Below are 21323 nucleotides of genomic sequence, written 5' to 3'. Positions count from 1 at the left end.
ACCATGTTGATAAGTGTTCTTTGCATTTGATACATTTGCTTTGAATTTAGTGACCAAAATACCGTATCTGCAAACCTTCAATAACACAATAAACATACTGTAATGCCTGTCATAGACAGTAGAAATCAATGTTATCTATCTTCAGGCACAATTTTTGATACAGCGTTTATTAGAACGCATTTTATTTTTTAAGTACTTCTAATGAAAATCGAACATATAATCCTCACATTAAATTAAAATGTTAGGATGATGTAAACATTGAAAACAACAGATGCTAAGATTTCACAATTACATTATTCCTCTTCCAAGTTCCCGATCTTCTGTTTTCTCGTAAAAAGATGATGAAGACATCTGTATTCCTTCTGAAAAAAAGCAACTATAATTTTGAAAGACTCTTTATTGAGATCGCCAAACACACGGAATTATGTTACACTCTGCAATCTTATTATAAAACATCATAGTGGTCCACAGGTCTACCTCACAGTTGAAAGAGTCTGGGTTCACATTTAAGATCACCAAAAGAAGCACTGATCTCTCATCTTGGATAAAACATGCACCTTTGATACTTTATCTTTGTTTTACTCTGATGAACAGAAATGACAACTTGAAGATTTAGCTCAGAAAATGACAAACAGAGTGATTGTTTTGACCTCAGCTGAATCTTGGGCCAGATATACTTCAAAATAGTTCATGGGCATTCCTGAGACTTTGAAGATTAGCCTATAATCTGGCTGGACAAGCTCCCAAAGGAAAATGTTTTGACCTCAACCTTGGCTACCTTGTTTCAGATATTGCTTAAAATCAACAGGAAACTTTTTCTGTCAATCCTTGACGTTTTGGAAGATGATGGTGACCTGAAGAGTTTAATCATCAGGAAACCTATTTATATACAAATGATCTAAAAAATGTCATCAAGAATTTAGACACTTTATTTGATGAAAACATGTTGTGGAGATTTTCATGACTGAGTCGTTTGGATATAGATGAATATTATGCAATACTTCATTTTTATAAGTATTTGCCGATGTTTACATTTTCAAATGATCAAATGAACATTCCTAGGTAATCACATAGGCTACCATCAATGGTGAACTATTTATAGAACACTCCCGTTGGCTACTCATGTCCTCTGGGTGCTACCTGGTGCCCGTGGGCAGATCAGTGACGGATCACTGATCAGTGAGTCGTCAAGGGCGGCGGTTGAACAAATGACAGCACATCAAAACTACAAACTGACGTGTTTACGATTAAGTGTCTTTTGTTAATGATTTATCCTAATTTCCGGGTGCTTTAATGCTACATTCATTAATCCTCGGTAACGAAATTTACCATTTGTAGTCGCGGGGTTATTTCAGAATTGCTAGCAAGATAGTTTGGTTTATAATTATATTTCAACAAAAAATAGACACCCATGCAACACGTGTGATTTTGTTACGTAAGCCGTGGTAATTTTCAATTTATTTTTCATTTTATTTTTTAAATTCGAGGGTGGACTTGTAAAGAGCGAAAGAGCATTACTATTTCCCACGTCTTTTGGATACATTGAACTCAACGTTGTGCACTCTGCCAGCTGGCTGCTTGTCGGTGTGATAGGAAGGAGGAGGGGCTGGGGGAGTGCGCTGTGTTCTCTCGAGTCTTGTTCAGCCATGTTGGATTTTTCTGCTTTTCACCAACGATGAGCGCGGAGCCATGGCCTTGTCATTGAGTGGAGACGATGAGGAATATGATTCAGAGTCCGAACAGGTCAGATCTGATTTCTTAATTCCAGTGTGTCCTTAACACGTATCTATGTGATTTAAATGTAAATTTAAGCATTAGATTAAAAGAGTATTGTTTAGAGCTGGTTTTCTCCCAATTACCTGAGCACACTGTTGTACCCTAAGCTTTACCTCGCTGTCCTGGCGAATTGAAAGGACAAACATGTGCTCGAAACCTTTATTCAGGGATGAGATTTATTCGTATATCCAAAAGCCAACATTTACTTTGAGTAATTCGAGCACAACGAACCCGTTCTGTTGCTCAAGCTTTAAACTCCGAGCGTCAAAACACTGTCCTCTCTGGTCACCCTGATCTGCTACCACAACTGACCCATTTTGTACTGTCCACCTCTGAACGCAACCACAAGTTTCACACGGTGGTGACATTTCGACTCACATGTCACTGGAATTACAACTGCTCGCTGCTCCGTATCTGTAGCTTTTCTTTAAAAAAAAATGCTTGCCGCGTTTTCCTCCTGCAAAACCGTACATTTCACCCACTTCCTTAAGTTACACTGCCTTTAAGAAGGCTCCAGGCCAAATGTTCTCAAAGCAGGGGCCATGGAAGGGGGATGGGGAGAGGGAACAATGAAGTGTGTCTCCTTCTGTTGCATGAAGAACACTGGTCCAAATAGAACCAAGTGACCCCTTGGCTTCCCGAACACGTTGTAACGCAGAAGCCCTTTTTTAGACTGGATGGCATAAGGCTGTTGAGGTGTTACCGCTACAAATGTACTGTCGTGTGAGGGCATAAACCTGTTCTAAAAACGTGACAAAGTATGTAAGCAAGGCTTTTATTTGACTTTCCAACTTCCTCAACCTTTAAGCAGGTGACGTGCGTTTACTGATCGAAATGAGTTTTTGTAGATTACAAAATGCATCGTGCGCCCTAATGGCAGGGATGGGTATGCTTACATCCGGATTCCATCCTACACGTTGCTGTGGTTTGACATAAACAAACAGCGTGCACGTCACTCTTCTATTTGAAATATACACTATTGAATCAATCCAGACTTGAACCGATTTATAAACTATTATCTACTCATGCGAGTGGTGGGAACAACTTCAAAGTGCTCTGTGAGTACAAAAAGACAGTCGTTCTAGAAATGTTATTAATGTGGAGGGCAATGTACAAATCCTCAAATATGCGTTTGCTAAAACGAACTAGTTATTGTATCTTAACGTATCAGAGTAATAATCAGATTTGAAATCAATGTCCACAGCATAACGCCATCAGTCTGATCGGACTTTTAGTGGTTGACAGTAGAAATGCCGTTACATCGTATCCACATCATAAAGTCTTTGGTCTAAGAAAAACTAGTTCACATTTTGTTGTTGTAGATTGACATTAAGCACGGATGCTCAACTCAGTAAGGGGCACAGTCATTTTTTTTTTTTTTCCAAGCGTAGTCAGGTAAGTTTTGCAATATTTGTATGAAGCAAATTTCACTCTGCTCCTTTACAGCACCTCTTTACTGTACCATTATACAGCAAATAGGTGAAATAATGTATAGCATACTACTGCTGAACTTTTGTAAAGATAGCTGGATTCCTGCTTTAAGGATCAGAATCTTCAACCTCGTCAATTATGATCCAACAAATCAGCTGAAATGTGGAAACGTGCACAACCTTTCTAAAGCGTCGTCCATTCATTAAAAGGTGTTCGGTCATCTGAGATTTTTGCAGGTTTAATGCCGATTCTGATAATACGTTTAAACATACTGAAGCGTTTTTATATTTGAATACAATTTACGACCCTAACCCAAACCCAGTGCACACCACACCCACTGATTTCACCCTCATTAATAAACGCAAAAATACAATTACTATAAGTGTGTAAAAACAAATATATCGCAAGAAAAGTTAGCTGTGTTGTGGGAGGGCTTGTTTTATCAGGTGTACATAGTTTTTGTTAAACATAGAGTAACATATTTTCACTTAATAATCAGGGCAGCGTAATTGCCCTGGTTTAACACCTTTGTTACAGTCAACTGACGTGGCTTTGCGCTTGTTTTAAATTGCTAAACACAATGCTTGGTTGTCTTTAACCAGGAATGTCTTGACAGTCAGCTGATGAGACACCTTTTGGCTTCACGCCAGTTTCTCAGTGGCTCATTTTTGTCCATGGATAACACTTTGAAAAGGCCCATCCAGGGATAACCTGCTGAAGCAGTTTAACGTCTCTTTTTTCCCCCCCCACTAGATCAACTGGTAGCTTGTGGGGTGAATTGAGCCGGTTGAAACTGTCCAATCCAGCCCGTGACTTGATTCCGTAATTATGAGGATCAAAGAGGAAATACACTAAAGCAACTAAAAACAGCAACGACAGAGACTATGAAGGCTAGAAATGCCTTCAGTTTTGTAATGAATTGGAAAAAAACAACAAACATCCTATAATAATGAGACTGCAATATTTGATTTTCATTTTTATTTGAGGGACTGGCCCCCAAGTTGACTGTCTGCTAAAATTCCATCCCTCTGACAAAAATAATTTGTGACCCCTGTAATAAGATTGGCTGTGGGATGGTGATCAGTAAAGGACAGTTGTATAGATGACAAGATGCTTTCCCAGGCTTTTAAATGTCACTCATTTCAAAGAGCTATAATTACATTCATAAGAGTAATAATAAGGTATGACAATTGAATGCACCACATGAAACATAAATCTCTGCAATATCATTTTTCATGCATCCCCTGCAGTCCTTAAGAATCATATCCACCAGCAGAAAGGCAAGCGTGTTGCCTAGGTAACGTCTCCCGTTGGAAAAGGAGTCTATGTAATGGCCCGTGATTTGTCTTTTTTTTCCCCCCATTGATTTACCATCTTTCCATAGCAACCAGGGAGGTATTAAAAGAGATGATAGAAATCCACATGGCAATGATATTTGACTAAATGATGTCTGTCACATGTTTTAGTTACAGCTGTGCCCTTTTTTTTTTTTTTTTTTTACTCTTATTTGTTTTGCTGAGTCACTCAATCCGTATGTAATTCATCCTGCTGAGAGTATAATGGCAGGCTCCTGTGTTGACTCATTTCCAAGTAAAAATCCTGAATAGCGCCAACAATAGTATTGTGTGGTTTTAATTTTAATGTTCAATCAAAATGTGGTATTTATAATCCCACATTGTTTGTCATTTTTGCAGCAGCGTGCAGCCAATCGTCCGAAGCCCAAGATGGCAACACCTTCGGCTGTTAAACTACCATCCAGTCGTAGCTCGTCGGGAGCCAGACGGAGAAGAACACGTTGCCGAAAGTGCGAGGCGTGCATGCGAACAGAGTGTGGAGAGTGTCATTTTTGCAAGGACATGAAGAAGTTTGGTGGTCCAGGCCGCATGAAACAGTCCTGCATTATGAGACAGTGCATAGCAGTGAGTCAGCTGTTGGATTTTTTCATTGGAAGTTCCCTTTATTTTGAAGCATCATGCGCCTCCATTAATAAGTCACAAAGAACTTTGGGAAAATAAGACATGAAAGACATACAAAATATCTGAATGACAAATCAGTCTTCATTTCAATAATTTATTTCTGGTTTGTTTCCCAATTGCAGCCTGTTTTGCCCCACACAGCAGTATGCGTGGTCTGTAAGGAGGCTGGCAAAGAGGATACACTGGAGGAAGAGGAAGACAAATTCAATTTCATGTTAATGGAATGTTCTATCTGCAATGAAATTGTCCATCCCAACTGCCTCAAGGTACGGAGTAGCAGCCTGTGAACGCACACTCCCACCCAGTCAGATCACTCATCCGGTGATTCATGAGTTGAGTCTCATGCCAAGAATGCCAGGTCATCATAAACTCACAGGAGTGACTCAGTGGTTTTGACTGACGGTGCTTGAACATCAACATGTTCCTATTTGATGTCTTGTGAGTTTGGCATCGTCGCATGTTTCGACACCCAAGAGAAACCTGTATCGCAGTTTGTCACAATGTTGAAATGGCCTGTGAAAATGTTGCAGCACAGTATTTAGGGACATCAAGGCAAAAGTATGTCAAGCAACCAAAACACGATTAGTCATTAAACAGTGAACACAAATTTTATTGACAGCATGTCCTTGCCCAAACCAGGTTAAGAAAGAGTGCTGACTTGTTTTTTTTCAACAGTTTGGTGTTGTGCATCATTGTCGATTGTTTCCAAGTGTAACACTTGCTTTCTTTTTACAAAATCTTCAGGGTCAAACTCTGCACTTTAGCGTATAGTTGAGGTTTAACTACTAAACAGACTCACACCACACTCACTTTCACTTCCTTTGTGATCCTCGTGTCAAACTGCAGCCGGACACTATTAAAACTATTGTCGTTTTAACGTTGCGGTTTTTCTCGCTGACCTATTAGGTGAGCGATGCCTCTGGCGTGGTGAACGACGAGCTCCCAAATTGCTGGGAATGCCCTAAGTGCAACCATGCTGGAAAGAGTGGAAAAGTGAGTACAGAGATGCTGGGAGAAGGCCTTAAGTTTGATGAAAAATAGTTACACAATCATAAAGAGCAGTTGCTTTGTATATGTTCATAGATGTTAATCAGATGCCTTTCTTTAAATACTGTTGAATATTTATGACTCTTGAATGTATGAGGACCAATAGGCTAAAGGTATAAAGTTGTCTCGCACATTTCGCCCCTTTTGGTATTAAAGCAAAAAAGGGGTCCAGGGTTCAAGTACGCCTCCAACCTCCCTGGCTCTCTGCTGAGGGAACAGAAACCTATGAAGGAGGAGGGGGACATGTCGTCTTCACTCAAGAGAAGACCCGACAGAGAGGAGACACCCAGGCATCGACCTGAGGAGCCTCTACACCGGCAGCCGCCCCTGTTGTCCCTGAACAGCGTTCCCCGCCCTCGACTCGAGGATAAGCTGAGGAAGAAGAGGAAGCTCTTTGATGAAGAGGAGGAAGATGATTTCAGAGGAAGGATGAAGGTTGGTGTCAGAGAGTCCCTACTTCCGATACAGGGAATGTTGGGCCTTGCCAGTGTAAGTGCCAACAAAAACATTACAGTAATGTATCACTGTTTCATTGTGCTCATGTTGTAATTTAGTGGCAGATAGATTTCAAATGTAATGTTCTTTTTCTTGTAGGAGAGGTCAGAAGACCCTTGTTTCTCAAAAATCCTGCAGCAAATTAAGATGGAAGAAGAAGATGCGTTTGAGGACGACGACGAAGATGGAAGGGAACTTTTCCGGGGTTTTGTAGAGCGAAATGGGCGTTTGGGCGGTGCTGAGGACTTGACAGATGACAGAGACTATAAAAATGATCTTTTGAATTCTTCCCTCAAATTGCCCACTGTGGACAGTGACCACTCCCACTGCAGCTCTCCACAAGCCGGCCCAAGCAGCGAAGGCGGGAGCGAGACCCAGGAAAAAGGCCCTCGTCCCAAAGCTCGGCGCAAAAGGCGTTTACCCAACAGGGAGTTGAGCAGAGAACTGAGCAAAGCACTAAACCAGGAAATTCAGAAGACCGAAGACTGCCTGGCCAATGAGAACCGCCAGCCTCTGAAGGTGGAGCCGGAGTCTGAAAATGAAGAACCCAAGAGGTTGTTCCGGAATAGCAATGACCTCGGCGAGCAGAGGTCCCACCTTAAGACCAAGGAGATGAATGGCACCCCCTGGGAACTGCGCCACTTCTACCCGAGTCAGATCACGCCGCTGGGCTTCAACCGGAGCACGCCGACCACCCGACCGGTGCCTCCGCGCTCGCCACCCAAGTGTGTCCAAATGGAACGCCACGTTATCCGGCCCCCGCCAATAAGCCCACCTCCTGATAGACTGCCTCTGAAAGATGGCAAAATGCATGTCCTCCAGCGTGAGGTCTGGATGACCATATTCAACAACCTCACACATCAGGAGCTCTGCTGTTGCATGAGAGTGTCCAAGACATGGAACAGATGGTAAATGTTAACATATAGCTCAACTTGCAGTCAAGTACACTTAAACCCTTGCTTTATCTGTTCTAATTTAACCAGTTTACTTAGCCAAGATGTTTAACACACACACACACGCACACCAAAACCAGTTATTTGTAAGCAAATATATGTGCTCAGTGTTGGGGGGGGGGGGGGGGACTAGCACATGCACAGGATCCAAAACACATAGCAAACCCAACTGTCTGGCTCTCGTATCCAGGTGCTGCGATAAAAGGCTGTGGACAAAGATCGATCTGAACCGCTGCACGTCCATCACGCCACTCATGCTCAGCGGGATCATTCGGCGACAGCCACTCTCCCTGGATCTCAGCTGGACCAACATTTCCAAGAAACAATTAAGCTGGCTAATTAACAGATTGCCAGGTACTGTATCAGCGGGCAATGCTGTTATGTCAAGATGCGCCTTTGCCTCAGTGCGCTAATGTGCTACTGTGTCTTGTCAGGTCTGCGGGTGTTGAAGTTATCCGGGTGTTCGTGGGCTGCTGTATCTGCGCTCTGCACCTCCAGCTGCCCACTACTCCGAACACTGGACGTCCAGTGGGTGGAGGGGCTCAAGGACGCACAGATGAGGGATCTCCTCTCACCTCCCACAGACAACAGGCCAGGTGACTTTTTAAGTGGGCAAAAATGACTTGGTATCAGTTGTGCTTTCTAGTATCTAATTTGATTGTTATAATTGAATGAAAAGCAATTCTACGTTTCTGTAAAACAAACTTTGACCTGTGCTAACTTGTAACTGAAGCACCCAAGTAGGGCTGAATTAATGTGTGTTGTGTGTGCAGGTCAGCTAGATAACCGCTGCAAATTGCGGAACGTGGAGGATCTGCGTCTGGCAGGCCTGGATATCACCGATGCATCTCTCCGCCTCATCATTCGCCAGATGCCTCAGCTTTCCCGGCTGGACCTGAGCTACTGTAACCACGTCAACGACCAGTCAGTCAACCTGCTGACAGCAGCCGGGACCACCACTCGAGACTCACTCACAGAAATCAACCTGTCAGGTAAGGACGGCAGCCAAGGGACCACACATCTTGGTCGTTGAATTAAGGTTCAGTCGGATGGAGCTGTACAATGAAGTGAATATTGCCATGTTTATAACAGGAAGGCCTGGCAATAGACCTTTAATTAGGGCCATTTTGTTAGGAAGAATCATCCCATTTAGAATACACACCAACCAGTATGTCATTGCACATACTGTAGAAAACTATTGATAATTTATTTATGCAACATAGATAAATTACAGTAACAGGGAATAAATGTAATGCTCTTTCACTACAAGGTGTAAAAATACTTGGGTTCATTCATCAAGATTAGTACAAATTGACCAGTCAAAGAGCTTTGTTTTGGCTTTCCTGAATACAAATTCACTCATTAGCTTACTTTCTTCCCCGTCTAGTTTGTAACCGGGTCACAGATCATTCCCTGAACTTTTTCAAGCGTTGTGGAAGCATCTGCCAGATTGACCTTCGCTTCTGCAAGCAGGTGACCAAGGTGGGCTGCGAGAGGTTCATCGCCGAAATGTCCGTGAGCGTCCCGTTTAGACTGAAGGAGGATAAACTGCTGCAGAAGACCAGCTAGTTCGCAATAATCAAATGGATCGAATGACAATTTGCACTTATTGGCACGTTTTTCTTTTTATACTTGGCCTGCAGTAGATCTCTGAAATTATGTCACAATTAGAGGAATCAACAAGATTGAGATGGACCAGTGCAAGACGGAAAGAACTAGCATGCATTTGTGTTGAGATTGTATTTCTATATATAAAAAAAATGTGCTTGTAACTGACTGTTCAGTTGTTTTGATTTTCTTCCTTAAATATTTGAAAGCAGTATTTTTATACAAACGCAAGTTTACTATATGTCCACTCTTGCTTGGGCGCTCATTTTCTGAGGAAGGCAACCTATGTCAAGCCAGCCTTTTCGTCGTACTCTGGCCCAAAAATTTATTTGACATGGGGACATATATAAATCACTTGTAACATAACATGCACCGTATATACTTAAAAACAAAACATTACGTTATGGTATAGTTCCAGGACATCTAGGATGTATTTCAATAATGGAGTTAACAAATGTCACGCTTCACAAGTCTTTTTTTTTTTAACAGTTTGAGTGTTGTGGTTTACGGGGTACCCTGACATTTAAGCATTTATTTATTTTTACTATAGTTTGTATTTATTTGTGTGCTTAGCAACTAGTCTTTGGCATAGCTATCGGACCCAGCTAGGTCAAATGACACTTGCAAATATTTTATACGAAAGTAGTTGATCTGGTTTAACGGTCAAGCCAGTAGGAGGAAGCTGACATTTAGCACTGATTTCACGGATGCAATGAAAGCTACCTATCTGGTCGTGCACACCAGTTCAAATGATCAATTTATCTGCATTACCTGTGTAAATAACTCCATGCAGTCGGTGTTGTGTGTGTACAGTATTTTGGGATGTATTGTGCTGTGATTAACCTGCTATCACCTCAGGTGAATGTGATGTTTATATTTGTAAATTCAAAAGCTCAGTGCTAATATGCATTAAAAAGACTTCCATTTGTACCATCAAGTTGTCTATTATATACCATAGGATTTCTATTTGTAGTATACATTTATAACTCATGCCACCTCCCCATCATTAGCACATGATAAAGGTAACTTTTTTTTTTTTTTAAATAAAACTTTATTAAAATAAAACATTCAATAGTCCCAAAAACAAAACTTTTCAGGCAATACTTGCCCCTCTAACGAAAAAAAAAAAAAAGTCTGGCTCTGATGCAGTTCATGAAAGGAAAGCCTAGTCTTCACACTAACAGCAGCAATCTTGACTTTTGTGCAGGTAAGGTTCAGAAATGGAAATGATGCAACTGAGCAGCATAGGGAGAAAATGATGGTTAAACAATTGAGGAAAAGAAGTAGGAATGATAACACTGAGGGACAAACCAGATTGACCTTGCTTGATGAACAAGTTCCAATCCAAGGGACATTTAAAATATTGTACTTACTTTACACAAGTTAAACCAATATGCATCTCACACGCATTTATGCAAATGTACACTAGCAAGTCATTTTTATACACTTATATTCATTGACACGTACATAGCTCATCACTGAATAGTTGATTAATTCTACTTAAGAAAATAAAAAAATAAGACTTTATTTCACTTAAGACAGTAAACACCAAAGTGAACATTCAGTTACATCCACAGTTTGACTAAAAAATAGTGAAAATGGTAAGATGACTAGCACCGATTTGTCTCAAGTGTTGAGACGGTGAAGACCAACTATTGCTGTTATGACAGACATTGTTAGAATCTCAAACTTACGCATTTTAATTAAAGTGTGTACTAGACCACTGGCTGGACCAATTGAAAAACAAATCCTCATTGTCAGTCACCAACATTGACTGATTTCTCATCATCTTATTCAACTGACATCTGGTGAGGGAGCTACACGACAAAGATTTAAAGAATTGCCAAACATCCCATCTCAGTCCCCTCCGCTGCTCATAAACTGATGAGTGGGCACATTAGCGGCTAAATAGCCATAAATTCCCTCACTAAGTGTGAAAGAATTTAATGGGTGAGTCTCACTTGTGATTTGGCACCATTTGCGTACCGTCCTGTCAAGATGGGCATCCTTGGTATTACTAAGTTACAAAGTCACTTGCAGCAGTTGTGTAAGGAGGTGCTCTGTCTACACAAGACTGGCTACACTAGATAGGCAAAACTGAGTGAGAGTGGCGTGCACCCATTGTTAACAATCTTTATGTAGTAGCACAGAGATACGGGAGATATGTTGACATCAGGAATGATTCTTGCTGGAAAAGCAAAACCTTATTTCCAAATCATGTGAAAATGGGCCAATACAAACTTGAAACATGCACAATTGGTGATTGAGAGGATGTGATCTGCATGGTTTATTTAAGGTACCGTCTGAGTCTAAGCTGAAGTGTTGATGTTGCATTAGGACTTGAAGACGTGGACAGCCCTCACGACGTACTGCCTGCAGATGGGGCACTCGTTCATCCTCTTGCCGCACTTGGTGCAAGTCACCATGTGGCCGCACTCGAGCAGAACGCAGTCGATAGCGGCGTCCATGCATATCCTGCACAGGTTCTCGTCGAGGAACATCAGCGGGTTCTTCTCCCCATCTAAAAGAAAAAAAAAAAAAAAAAGAAAGAACAAAAGGAAAAATGTTAGAATGTTTTATTTGTCTTGTTTAATTAAAAGTTGGGGGGGGGGGGGGGGTAATTTGGTGGGTGGAAACAAATTGGAAAAGAACACATTACAATGGTGAGATTACAGTCGTGGAATTGCCCTCTACTGGCTATGTTGAAGAATGCAGTTGGGAGTTGAAAGCCTCTGCTTTCTATAACAACTGTACAGCGATATAGGATGTACCGGACATTAAATAATAAGCTTTGCAAAAGCTAACAATATGACTTTTAGGTTTCACTAATGTGGCTGGACCATCATGAAGAAAACGATTTAAACATTTTATTTTTTCTTCTTGTGGGGATAAAAGCAAAATGCAAACCGTAACCCAAGTAGATAAGAGACTGCCACATTAAATTAGAACTACATGCACGAATTTCACAAGAAGGGGTGATGTGAGAATACACAACCGAGGGTTTGGTAATGATGATGAACACAATTTATGCTGTTACAAGATGACTGAGCACAAGAAGAAGACTCCCTTACCTCCAATGGCCCCATTGCAGAGAGGAGGGGGAAAGGGCACCACTTTAGTGTGGAAGAATTAAAGTTAGAAATCTTTGAGCGGCATTAAAAAAACAAAACACCTGGAGCAGGTGTACAGGTTTGAACAATACAACACAGTATGTGTGGTTAAAACCTGGAGGTGAATATAAAAGACAACACACACAAGTGCATACCTTTGGTTGTAGCACAGCTCACATTTTCCACTGCAAAGGAAGAAATAGTCACAGATATCTAACATTGGCTCAATAAAACAGACATATGCATGCATTATGTCCATGTTGTGCGTAACCACTGAATCAATACCCACATGATTTCCTGTTCTCCTCCGTCTCTCTGTAGAGTCTGCTGACCCGCTCCACCAATTCCCATTTCTCACAGCACCCTGAATAGTTGACAAAGTTCCTGGCCAGGATCCCCTTCAACTGCCTGACAGAGAGGTCCTCGATGTCACTCACGCTGGAGATGTCCGAGAGTGACGCCCGCAGCAGACGCCGTTTCGGAGGGCTTGTCTAAAGCAGCACAATTGCTCGAGTCAAAAAATAATAACCCTTCTGTTCAGAAACCTGGAACTGCACGTAACTAGACATGCAAGATCAACAGTCGCATCACCTCAGGTGAGTGTTCACTGGGGTCCAAGTTGAGAAGTGACACTGATGTGGCATCACCAATGTCCTGCATCAAAACAAGATGACATTCCTCATCACTATGTGCAGAAGGACCAGCTGGATTTGTCACTCTTTAGGCAGGGCAATTTGCCTTGAATACAATGTCACCTTGCATTCTTCAACAGAAAGGCTTCTACGGAAAGGCATACATTTCTAGATAAAAAAAAAATCCAGATTCAGTCAGCTGCTGACAAACCATACCATAAGTGTACAGTATGCTTTGTATTTAACTCTACTTATATTATTATACAACTAGAGTATTAATTAACTTATAATTTCATCCATGCCTGTGGCTACAAAGCGAAGCGTGGAGAGTCTCTGCTACCAAATGCATGAATGAGTCAATGAATGGGACAATCATATCAAAAAGACCCATTCATTGACCACTGCCAAGTATAACTACACACTCTCCCTCATTTATTAGTTGCTTGTTGTAAGGCGCTGGAAATGACACAGCACTGTGTTGGTAGCCTGTTTTCCAAAACAAACACTGGGGTTCACATTTTTTCTGTTGCAGTGCATCAGTAAATGTGCAGCAGAGAGTGTAATTGGTTCACAACTGTTCTATTGAGTGCGTTCTGTCACGTTGCTCGGTGTGTGGCGGGCATTCACAGAGGCTGTAGCTGTGTTCAGAATCACATGCTGGTCTCAATATTGTGCACGATATATGCCATTTGATACGATAGATTTCTATAGATTGCCTACACAGATTTGGGAATAGAAAATGAGTGAATAGTTCCCAATGGAGCCTTTATCTCCCAGTCGTCAAAGGTGGAAGTTAAAAAAGGGATTCATGCACTGACCTGGTTGCTGTCAGAACTATCACTCCTGCTAAGAGGTTCCTCTTGAGAGGCAGCGAGTTGGGACAGCTCTGAGGCAGACTGCGTGCTCGAAGGTGGTGGAGTATACATGGAACGTGAGTGGAGACTACTTGTGTCAGGCTCCTCTTCTTCTTCCTCCTCCTCACTGCCTTGATGACAGAGCACCAGATCCACCAGGTCTACTTTTTCCCTGCAAGTGTCGGTGGGGACATTGTGGAGCAACAAGTACTGTCGCAGCTCCCTGACCCTTAGCCGCATGAGCCCTGGCCGACGGAAGGCTGTTGCCTTCAGCAAATGGCATACGAGACATATGCGTACATTCTCCAGAGGAACGGAACACAGAGAGCAGAAGCTCTTCTTGCAGTCGCTGCAAATGTGCTGAGGGGGGGAAACAGAGCAGAGGACAAAGGTACTGAAAATTAGCAATGTGAGGCATTTACACGATGCTGCATAGAAAGACTGGACCAAAAACTAGAAACTAAAATGAAAGTGATATTTAATGAGCCCCTCAGAAGCAGAGCATCTGCTCAAGGCCTTGCACAGAAACAGCAGGTTGCAAGATTTCTTGTTAAAGTGACAAAGATCAAAAAGTAATCCATGCATGGATTGGGATTCCACTGGCACTAAAAGTGAGACAAGCTCGAGGTCTTGACAGAAGGAGACCCTCTGCCATACATGAACATGAGTGGGTGAAGGGGACGGGACATGTTTCAGCATCTGTCTCAGGAATCAGCTGGGACCACACTGTACTTCCAATCAAAACAAATACTGCTTTCGAATGTACATACATGAAATGGACTTCAGCTGATTTAACCTCCAGCTCAAAAGGAAACACGAGGAATTGCAAGCATAATGATTTATTGACACCGAAGGCTTTAAAAGACCATCCATTTTTCAAAACAAGCTCAGTTTTTTTTTGTGTGTGGTTTTTTTTTTTTAATGAAAACAGTTTGCATTTTCTATTTTATCCATCCATATCATTTTTTAAGAAATAATAACTAATGCCTTGAAAGACACCTACAGAATACGGCCATGTCCCCTCCCTTCATATCTTGGTTGGAGTCACAGGAGGCACTGATCACAATTTGTCCATTGAAAATTATTGTGAATAAAGTCAAAAATAACTGAACAACCAACCTCAAAGTCTAGGTTGACATCTGTACTTAGAACGTGCTGTTACGTCCGTTTTGTTTCATAAAGAACTGTGCGGCTAAGTACCATTACGTGCTGTTACGTCCGTTTTGTTTCATAAGTCACACCAAGTCACGTAAACACATTGTGTTCCGAGAGGCTTTTTTTTTAAGATGAATGAGTCATAAGTTGTTGGATACTAAGATGAAATCAAAGGGTTTCATTTGACCTAATCTACATAAGTACATCCAGAATCTTTCGCATAACGCTTTAAAATTTTCACTGGTTGAATTAAACATTACAGAGCAGGAATTGTGCATATGAATTTTGGTGGCAATTAATCACTATTTGATACACTAGGTGACAACAGAACATGTCTAACCAACCAATACTTTTACATAAACACATTATGTAAGTGCCAATGTTCCACTCACTAGAATGTTCCTTTAAATTCCTTCACTTACACAACTATGAGCATTCTTGTTTATTCTAACAAACTTCCAAGCCGAAAAACGATTCTGAAAAATAAAGATGCAAAAATTGGTTATTGTACCAATTTCCATCACATATCTCTAAGGATCAGCCATTTGCTTCAGAAAAAAATTAAAATGGAGTTGCATATCAAAGGAACATCAAAGTTTTGCAAAATCAATATCCATCCCGAAAAATTTAAACGGGAAAAAAGACATGATCCAGCTATTTGATCCAGTCTGAGGCGTTAAATTCTGTTCTATGGCCAATGTACAGATAATGTGTGCTTTGAACTTCACAACCAGACAATGAATAAACAAGCAATGAGTTTGCACCAGAAGCACCTGAATCAAGCACCTACCTTCCTCCTGAAGACTGAGAACGCCAGACCACAGGACTTGCACACAAGGCTCGGACTTGCTGAACTAGTGGGAGGGTATGTGGAGTACCCCGCACTGGGGGCGAACCTGAATCGTCCAGCACCCGCTCCAAAGCCTGACTGATGACCTCTGACGGCTCCAGTACCCATAACTTCATTCAGCAGACCACAGCATGAAGCCCACACGGACGAAGCCCCTGCCTAATATTTGAAAGCAATCACCATCAGTTGAACTTTCGTTTATTTTCTCAACGACGAAACAATGCGTGTCTGTGAATATAGAAATAAATCATGTCTCCTCAAAGAGGAAAAGATGATGCAGTTAGCCTTACAAGCTTAGCCTGACAAGCAAAGCAACAGCAATTAAATATTTAGATAAGAAACGGGACGTTTCTGACAGTGAGAATACACCCTGTAGTGTCACTGACAAGATAATCATCCTGTAACCAACACTACATTCGCACAGGATAACCTCAGGATAATGTTGAATCTCGGGTTACATCGCTAATGTTAGCTGGATACTAGCAAACTTCTAAGCATGAAACGAAGCTGAGAATCAAACGAGAATTAAATGGAAAGGCACCTTCATTGCAATTCCGGTGTGTTTGCTGAGAATGGGCAGGTTGACAACGTATACATTGCAAGGTGGACGGCTGGGTAAACTGCTGAACTATTCAACAGCGGTGTCTTGGTGTGACGTGCGATTAAGAGGCAAAGAGCCAACGTCACGGATTCTTCTTCTTTTTTTGTTATGATGTGACGCAAAACGATTCTTTGCCGCCACCAACTGGTGAGCTTGAAATGATCATTTTTATCCATCCATTCTCAGCTAAGAGTCGAGTAAAGAAAGTCGCTGATGGTGCAAATAAAAATCTTGAAAGACCTCAAATGTCAAAACATAGATGGAAATAAAAAGAAATAATTTATTCAAAATAATTACCAAAGCGAATCAATATTATTTTCAACCTTAAAACGTTTCATATAATCATTTTTATTTCATATACACTGTTATATTTTTCAAAATTCAAGACCAACAAATGCTTTTCAGTTTTGAGTTACTTTTTTCAAGTGAAAAACCTTAAACCCAAATCTAATTTCATAAATCTGGTACACTCGAGTTTAAATAAATAAATAAATAAATAAATAAATAAACGTGAGCGTCCATTTCTGATGACGTCACTCAGTTACTCTTGTTTGAGTTTTCGCGCGCGCCACCGCTTCAACGACGGTGAACTAGTGATGTGAATTCCAGTTCTTTTAGGTGACCTGAATCTTTAGAATCAGTTCACTCAAAAGATTCGTTCAAACAAATCGTTCAACGAATCGTCCCTCCTCCGCCCCCCCCACAGACTGATCCGTTTTGTTTATTTTACAACATCCCGTGGAAACAACCCATACACATCAAACAATACAACCACACAATTATTATATATAATAATAATTGGCTCGGGTAATTAACACATTTCTTTCTGTAATACAACACTTACACAACTTGTTTATATTGGTGATTTTGCTTTCCTTCGAAAAGTGTGTCCGTCTATCGCTGCTGATTGGTCGTTCGCGAAGATTCACGAGTGAGTGACAGACAGCATTGCCGCTATCCCATTGCCAGCCGACACACTTTATGCCGACATTGATGTTTTAATTTTTTTTTTGTTGGCTTGTAGTTGGTGTTATTATATATCGAATGTGTTTGTGTTTGAATAAAAGGTTGAAAAAAAAAAAACCGTTATGCCGACATTTGTTAATTTTGGGGACACCAACTCATATAACAACATAAAACACATATACATATTGTCATATAAAGCAGTTAACCAAATATCAGATTTTTATGTTTTGATTGGCGAATATAAAAACGGAGTAAAACACCAGACAAGTTATAACTTAAATGTTTATTAAAATAATAATAATAATAATTCAAGTTCATCTCGAACCAGCAATCTAATGTGAAACTGCAGTCGATATATTGGATAACAATATTTAGGCATATACATGAATACATGTTATTTAAAACCTACTATAAGTAAATCGTAAATCTACATTCTGGTTTACATAGTTCACGCCAGGAGACGCAACACGTCCAATGACTGATCCGTTGATGCACAGGAAGGCAGTTCACTCATTGACTCGTTCGCGAACGGGAAAGCCAGGATTCGTTCCCTCACTGATCTGTTCTCGAGGTGAACCGGAAATGCGATTCACTCAGTGAGTGATTCACTCAGTGAGTGATTCACTCTCACTCAGTGAGTGATTCACTCAGTGAGTGATTCACTCACTGAGTGACTCGTTCACTCACAGATTCGTTCGTTGGTGAACGGGAAATGCAATTCACGACTCGTTCGTGAACGGGAAGTTACGTCACTGACTCGTAAAGTCCCTCCTCCATCTAACGCTCGCTGGCGCTGCTGATTGGCTGATTTTCTTCTTCGTTTTGTTTTACGGCGAGGTAGCACCAGCTTCAATGGGCATTACTGACATCTACTGGTTGAAGTTATATATGAAAGGAAAAAAAGAACGAATCACTTTAGGAAGTGATTCGTTCACTCTCGTTCACTGAAAAGATCCGTTCTTTTTGAACGAATCGTTCACTCACGAGCCAACACTACGGTGAACTGTCGGTAGACGGTAACGATGGAAGCCGGCGGCTCCCTCGTGAGTTCGATGATTGTGTATGAGGATGAGTCTGTGGATATTCGCTATGAAAACGGGGCACAGTTACTGCTTTCGCCGTGTGCCACCGAGTTCATGCTGGTGAGAGGTTCAGTCTCCTCTGAACATCCGCTTCAAACTTCCGGGAGAGTTCGACAGAGAACGCGCTTCGCCACTAGCGCTTATAAAGTACAGTAAAAAAAAAAAAAAAAAAAACTATCCCATTTTCAAAACGTCAACTAATGAATAGTGTATTGGTGATTAAAACTATCATTCTCATTTCAGGAGTTGATAATAGCTGCACTAGCATTCAGGAATAAGTATGCCAGTCGACCATATTTGCCAGAGGGACTCACCACTCCTGATAACAAACAGGTACCAGTTGCTTATGTGTCTTTTAATACAGTATATAGTATCCTATGAATCCAATACAACACCTATTTTGCTCACAGCTTTTGTTTAGCCAGAATCTGGTAGTGCGATGGCCAGGGTGGTCCTTCTGTGAGGCAGAGTTTTTACCTGGAGGGGAGACAATTATCAAATCAGAGGACAAACACACTCTTCTGACGCTGTCACCCTCGGGTCAAGAGTTCTTTGTGGAGTATCCATGCAGGTTCAGCCAACAACAACAAGAAGAAGATTTAAACAGAACCCCTGAAACCATCCCAGATGTTTATCAGCAGCTGGGAAGCAGCTTGACACATTCGACTGTGGATTGCCTGCATCGAACCACAGATGACATGCAAGAGGTTCAACGGGAGGGAGGGAAAAGGTCATGTTCTCCTCAAATGATCATTGATTACACTAAGGTAAGGCTTAATGTTGAAGGCTCAATGTCAGTGCGCACTTTGTGATATTGCGGGGGAACATTGACCACGTATGCTGGGCTTATCTTTTCAGCCAGAAGAGAAGTACCAGTCCATCACAGTCATCCAGCATCACTCCTGTCATGCAGTCGCACCACATTGGTGCTACCCTCTTTCCTTAGCGCGCCGTCACTGGACAACTCGTGTCTCCAACAATGATGATGATAGAGAAGAGCAAACCGAACATTCAAAGGCTGACCAAATTCTCAATACACCAGACTCAGGTGTTGCAGCGAGGCAGTTTCTCCTCCCTGGAGCCCTGCCTCTCATCTGCCCATCTCCTCACTTCCACAGGTTCATGCAAAGATCACTTGAACTTTGCATACCACGATTTGTCGGTAACTGTTTGACATCTATTCTTTTTCTTGAAAGCTGGAAGTTTCGAGACCCGCTATCAAACAAACAAGCAAATCAGGACTTTCCAACAGAAATGGTGAAAGTGATGTGGCACCAAGGGGTGACGTACAGGTGTGCAAAAAATCATTGTTAACGTGTATGAAATGCAGATATGATGGTATTCTCAACTTCATTTTTATCAAGGTCTTTAAATTGTAGTTGACTAACAATAACGAACAATCAGAGTTTCTTTTCTCATATGAATTAGTCTCAGAAATTTAACTTATGAATGCTGGCCACTAATGACCCTCTGTCAGTGATAGTTTTCAGGGCGAATCATCAACACACTGTATTATCGGTGCGGAAACACAACTTTTGAATTGTAATTTTATTTATATGAGGACTTCCCAAACAACATATCAGCTATGACAACTGTTCAAATGTCTTTTCTGTAGGATACTGGAACAAGAGGTCCCAGTCATTGAAGTTTCTCCCGGGGATGGGTCTGTCATCCGATCTAAAGGGGTCCTCAACTTGTACTTTATTCATTATAAGCCTGAGTTCACATCAGTGGAGGCAAAAGTCAGCCTTTCATCTTTTTATCCATCTCAAATTCCATTATTCACTTTTATGGGATCCCTTCCTGGAATGCTTAAACCTACAGTGATTTACATGTCATTATCACAGGTTAAAGAAATAACATACCACGTGGATGGCCTTCCACCCGATACACCTGGACAGTTGTACTCGATTTGCTTTGTTGTTAGTTTTGCAAGCAGGTAAGATGCAAGAGTCCAGTAAACCTGTTCACTTTTGTCCACGTACATCTCATCTATTGTCTCATTATTGTTTTTGTAGACTTCTCGTCATATACAATGAGGTCAGAAAACGGAGGCTGCCTACACCCAGCTGCTTGCTACAGGTTTAGGTCAACTTTAACATGAATTTGGGTTGCTAGATACGGTACACGGCCTGAACCCATTTTTCTTTGTTTATAGCAAAATGTGGTCTTTAAACCAACAGTGGTTGATGGAAACCTCTCCAATTCACCTCTGGAACAGCATGAGAATGATGGAGAGACAATAGGAAGTGGCAGAAACCGGTGAGGGTTTTATTTATATATTTTTTAATTGTTTTCTTGATGTATTTCCTGAATCATGAGTTAATTATTTTGTTTATTAATCTAATCTCAGGTTAGATCTGGTTGCTGCGGAGCTTGCAAAGATACAGCGGTTCATCTGTATCCTTCATCATTTAAATTATAATTACATACTGTACATCAATATCACTATAAGGTGTGTGAGCACAGCTATAAAGCCTTCAACTTGGTGAAATGTTTCTTTAACATTGCGTGCGCAGTTCCTTTGGAAAAGAGTGACTTGTTGGGAAGGGAGAAAGGATGTGCACAAAACTGTTTGGCTGAAACTGCTCATGAGACAGTGAGTGAAACAATCATTGCAGAAGCTCTTCAGAGGACATCCAAAGCCATACAGGATATTGATGCCTTCTTAACTGCAGCTAAGCAAACCTGAAGATGTATGGCACAGTTTGATTGCTCGGGATTATTATTATTATTTTTTTTGCATGACTCAAATAAATAAATTACTCACTCTACACACCAGAATTA

The 21323-nt window shown here is 41.2% G+C and overlaps 3 protein-coding genes across 8 annotated transcripts; 2 read left to right on the top strand and 1 right to left on the bottom strand.

Annotated features, from left to right (window-relative positions):
• Positions 1–1605: 1605 nt before the first annotated feature.
• On the top strand, positions 1606–10223 carry kdm2ba (lysine (K)-specific demethylase 2Ba). 4 transcript variants are annotated; one of them, XM_037259704.1, is made up of 10 exons: positions 1606–1743; positions 4902–5126; positions 5306–5449; positions 6090–6176; positions 6387–6719; positions 6825–7633; positions 7869–8032; positions 8113–8274; positions 8452–8670; positions 9066–10223. In XM_037259704.1, the coding sequence occupies exons 1-10, from the start codon at positions 1690–1692 to the stop codon at positions 9245–9247; spliced, it is 2379 nt and encodes a 792-aa protein (XP_037115599.1). In that variant the 5' UTR covers positions 1606–1689; the 3' UTR covers positions 9248–10223. The 4 variants fall into 4 exon arrangements, with proteins under 4 accessions (XP_037115599.1, XP_037115600.1, XP_037115597.1 ...); XM_037259705.1 differs by having other exon boundaries at positions 6378–6665; XM_037259702.1 differs by having other exon boundaries at positions 6378–6719.
• A 105-nt stretch (positions 10224–10328) lies between these two features.
• On the bottom strand, positions 10329–16577 carry rnf34a (ring finger protein 34a). Of its 3 annotated transcripts, XM_037259707.1 has the most exons (8): positions 16429–16577; positions 15828–16046; positions 13847–14242; positions 12988–13050; positions 12686–12887; positions 12552–12581; positions 12358–12399; positions 10329–11807 (listed from the first exon to the last, which is right to left on the bottom strand). In XM_037259707.1, exons 1-8 carry the CDS (start codon positions 16432–16434, stop codon positions 11620–11622), a joined length of 1146 nt encoding a protein of 381 aa, XP_037115602.1. In that variant the 5' UTR covers positions 16435–16577; the 3' UTR covers positions 10329–11619. The 3 variants fall into 3 exon arrangements, with proteins under 3 accessions (XP_037115602.1, XP_037115604.1, XP_037115605.1); XM_037259709.1 differs by lacking the exon at positions 12358–12399; XM_037259710.1 differs by lacking the exon at positions 12988–13050.
• Positions 16578–17006: 429 nt separating this feature from the next.
• On the top strand, positions 17007–21310 carry c9h5orf34 (chromosome 9 C5orf34 homolog). The gene is made up of 12 exons (XM_037259706.1): positions 17007–17082; positions 18459–18683; positions 18780–18869; positions 18947–19303; positions 19395–19654; positions 19733–19828; positions 20152–20278; positions 20384–20475; positions 20555–20618; positions 20695–20798; positions 20890–20936; positions 21056–21310. The coding sequence occupies exons 2-12, from the start codon at positions 18477–18479 to the stop codon at positions 21226–21228; spliced, it is 1617 nt and encodes a 538-aa protein (XP_037115601.1). The 5' UTR covers positions 17007–17082; positions 18459–18476; the 3' UTR covers positions 21229–21310.
• Positions 21311–21323: the final 13 nt, after the last annotated feature.

This window comes from Syngnathus acus, chromosome 9 (assembly GCF_901709675.1).
Source record: "Syngnathus acus chromosome 9, fSynAcu1.2, whole genome shotgun sequence".
Taxonomy (NCBI): domain Eukaryota; kingdom Metazoa; phylum Chordata; class Actinopteri; order Syngnathiformes; family Syngnathidae; genus Syngnathus; species Syngnathus acus.
The sequence above is the reverse complement of the archived record's forward strand: the minus strand, read 5'-3'. Positions and strand labels throughout refer to the sequence as shown.

What these genes read in the sequence shown, in the direction of transcription:
- kdm2ba (XM_037259702.1), top strand. Translation starts at nt 1,690, where the DNA reads ATGGCCTTGTCATTGAGTGGAGACGATGAGGAATATGATTCAGAGTCC. An exon ending in TCCAAGACATGGAACAGATG is followed by an intron (nt 7,634 to 7,868) that starts GTAAATGTTAAC and finishes TCTCGTATCCAG; the next exon opens with GTGCTGCGATAAAAGGCTGT. An exon ending in CACAGAAATCAACCTGTCAG is followed by an intron (nt 8,671 to 9,065) that starts GTAAGGACGGCA and finishes TTCCCCGTCTAG; the next exon opens with TTTGTAACCGGGTCACAGAT.
- rnf34a (XM_037259707.1), bottom strand. An exon ending in CCAGTGAACACTCACCTGAG is followed by an intron (nt 12,888 to 12,987) that starts GTGATGCGACTG and finishes GTGCTGCTTTAG; the next exon opens with ACAAGCCCTCCGAAACGGCG. An exon ending in GGAGGAGAACAGGAAATCAT is followed by an intron (nt 12,582 to 12,685) that starts GTGGGTATTGAT and finishes CTTCCTTTGCAG; the next exon opens with TGGAAAATGTGAGCTGTGCT.
- c9h5orf34 (XM_037259706.1), top strand. Translation starts at nt 18,477, where the DNA reads ATGGAAGCCGGCGGCTCCCTCGTGAGTTCGATGATTGTGTATGAGGAT. An exon ending in CCACTCCTGATAACAAACAG is followed by an intron (nt 18,870 to 18,946) that starts GTACCAGTTGCT and finishes TTTTGCTCACAG; the next exon opens with CTTTTGTTTAGCCAGAATCT. An exon ending in AAAGATACAGCGGTTCATCT is followed by an intron (nt 20,937 to 21,055) that starts GTATCCTTCATC and finishes TTGCGTGCGCAG; the next exon opens with TTCCTTTGGAAAAGAGTGAC.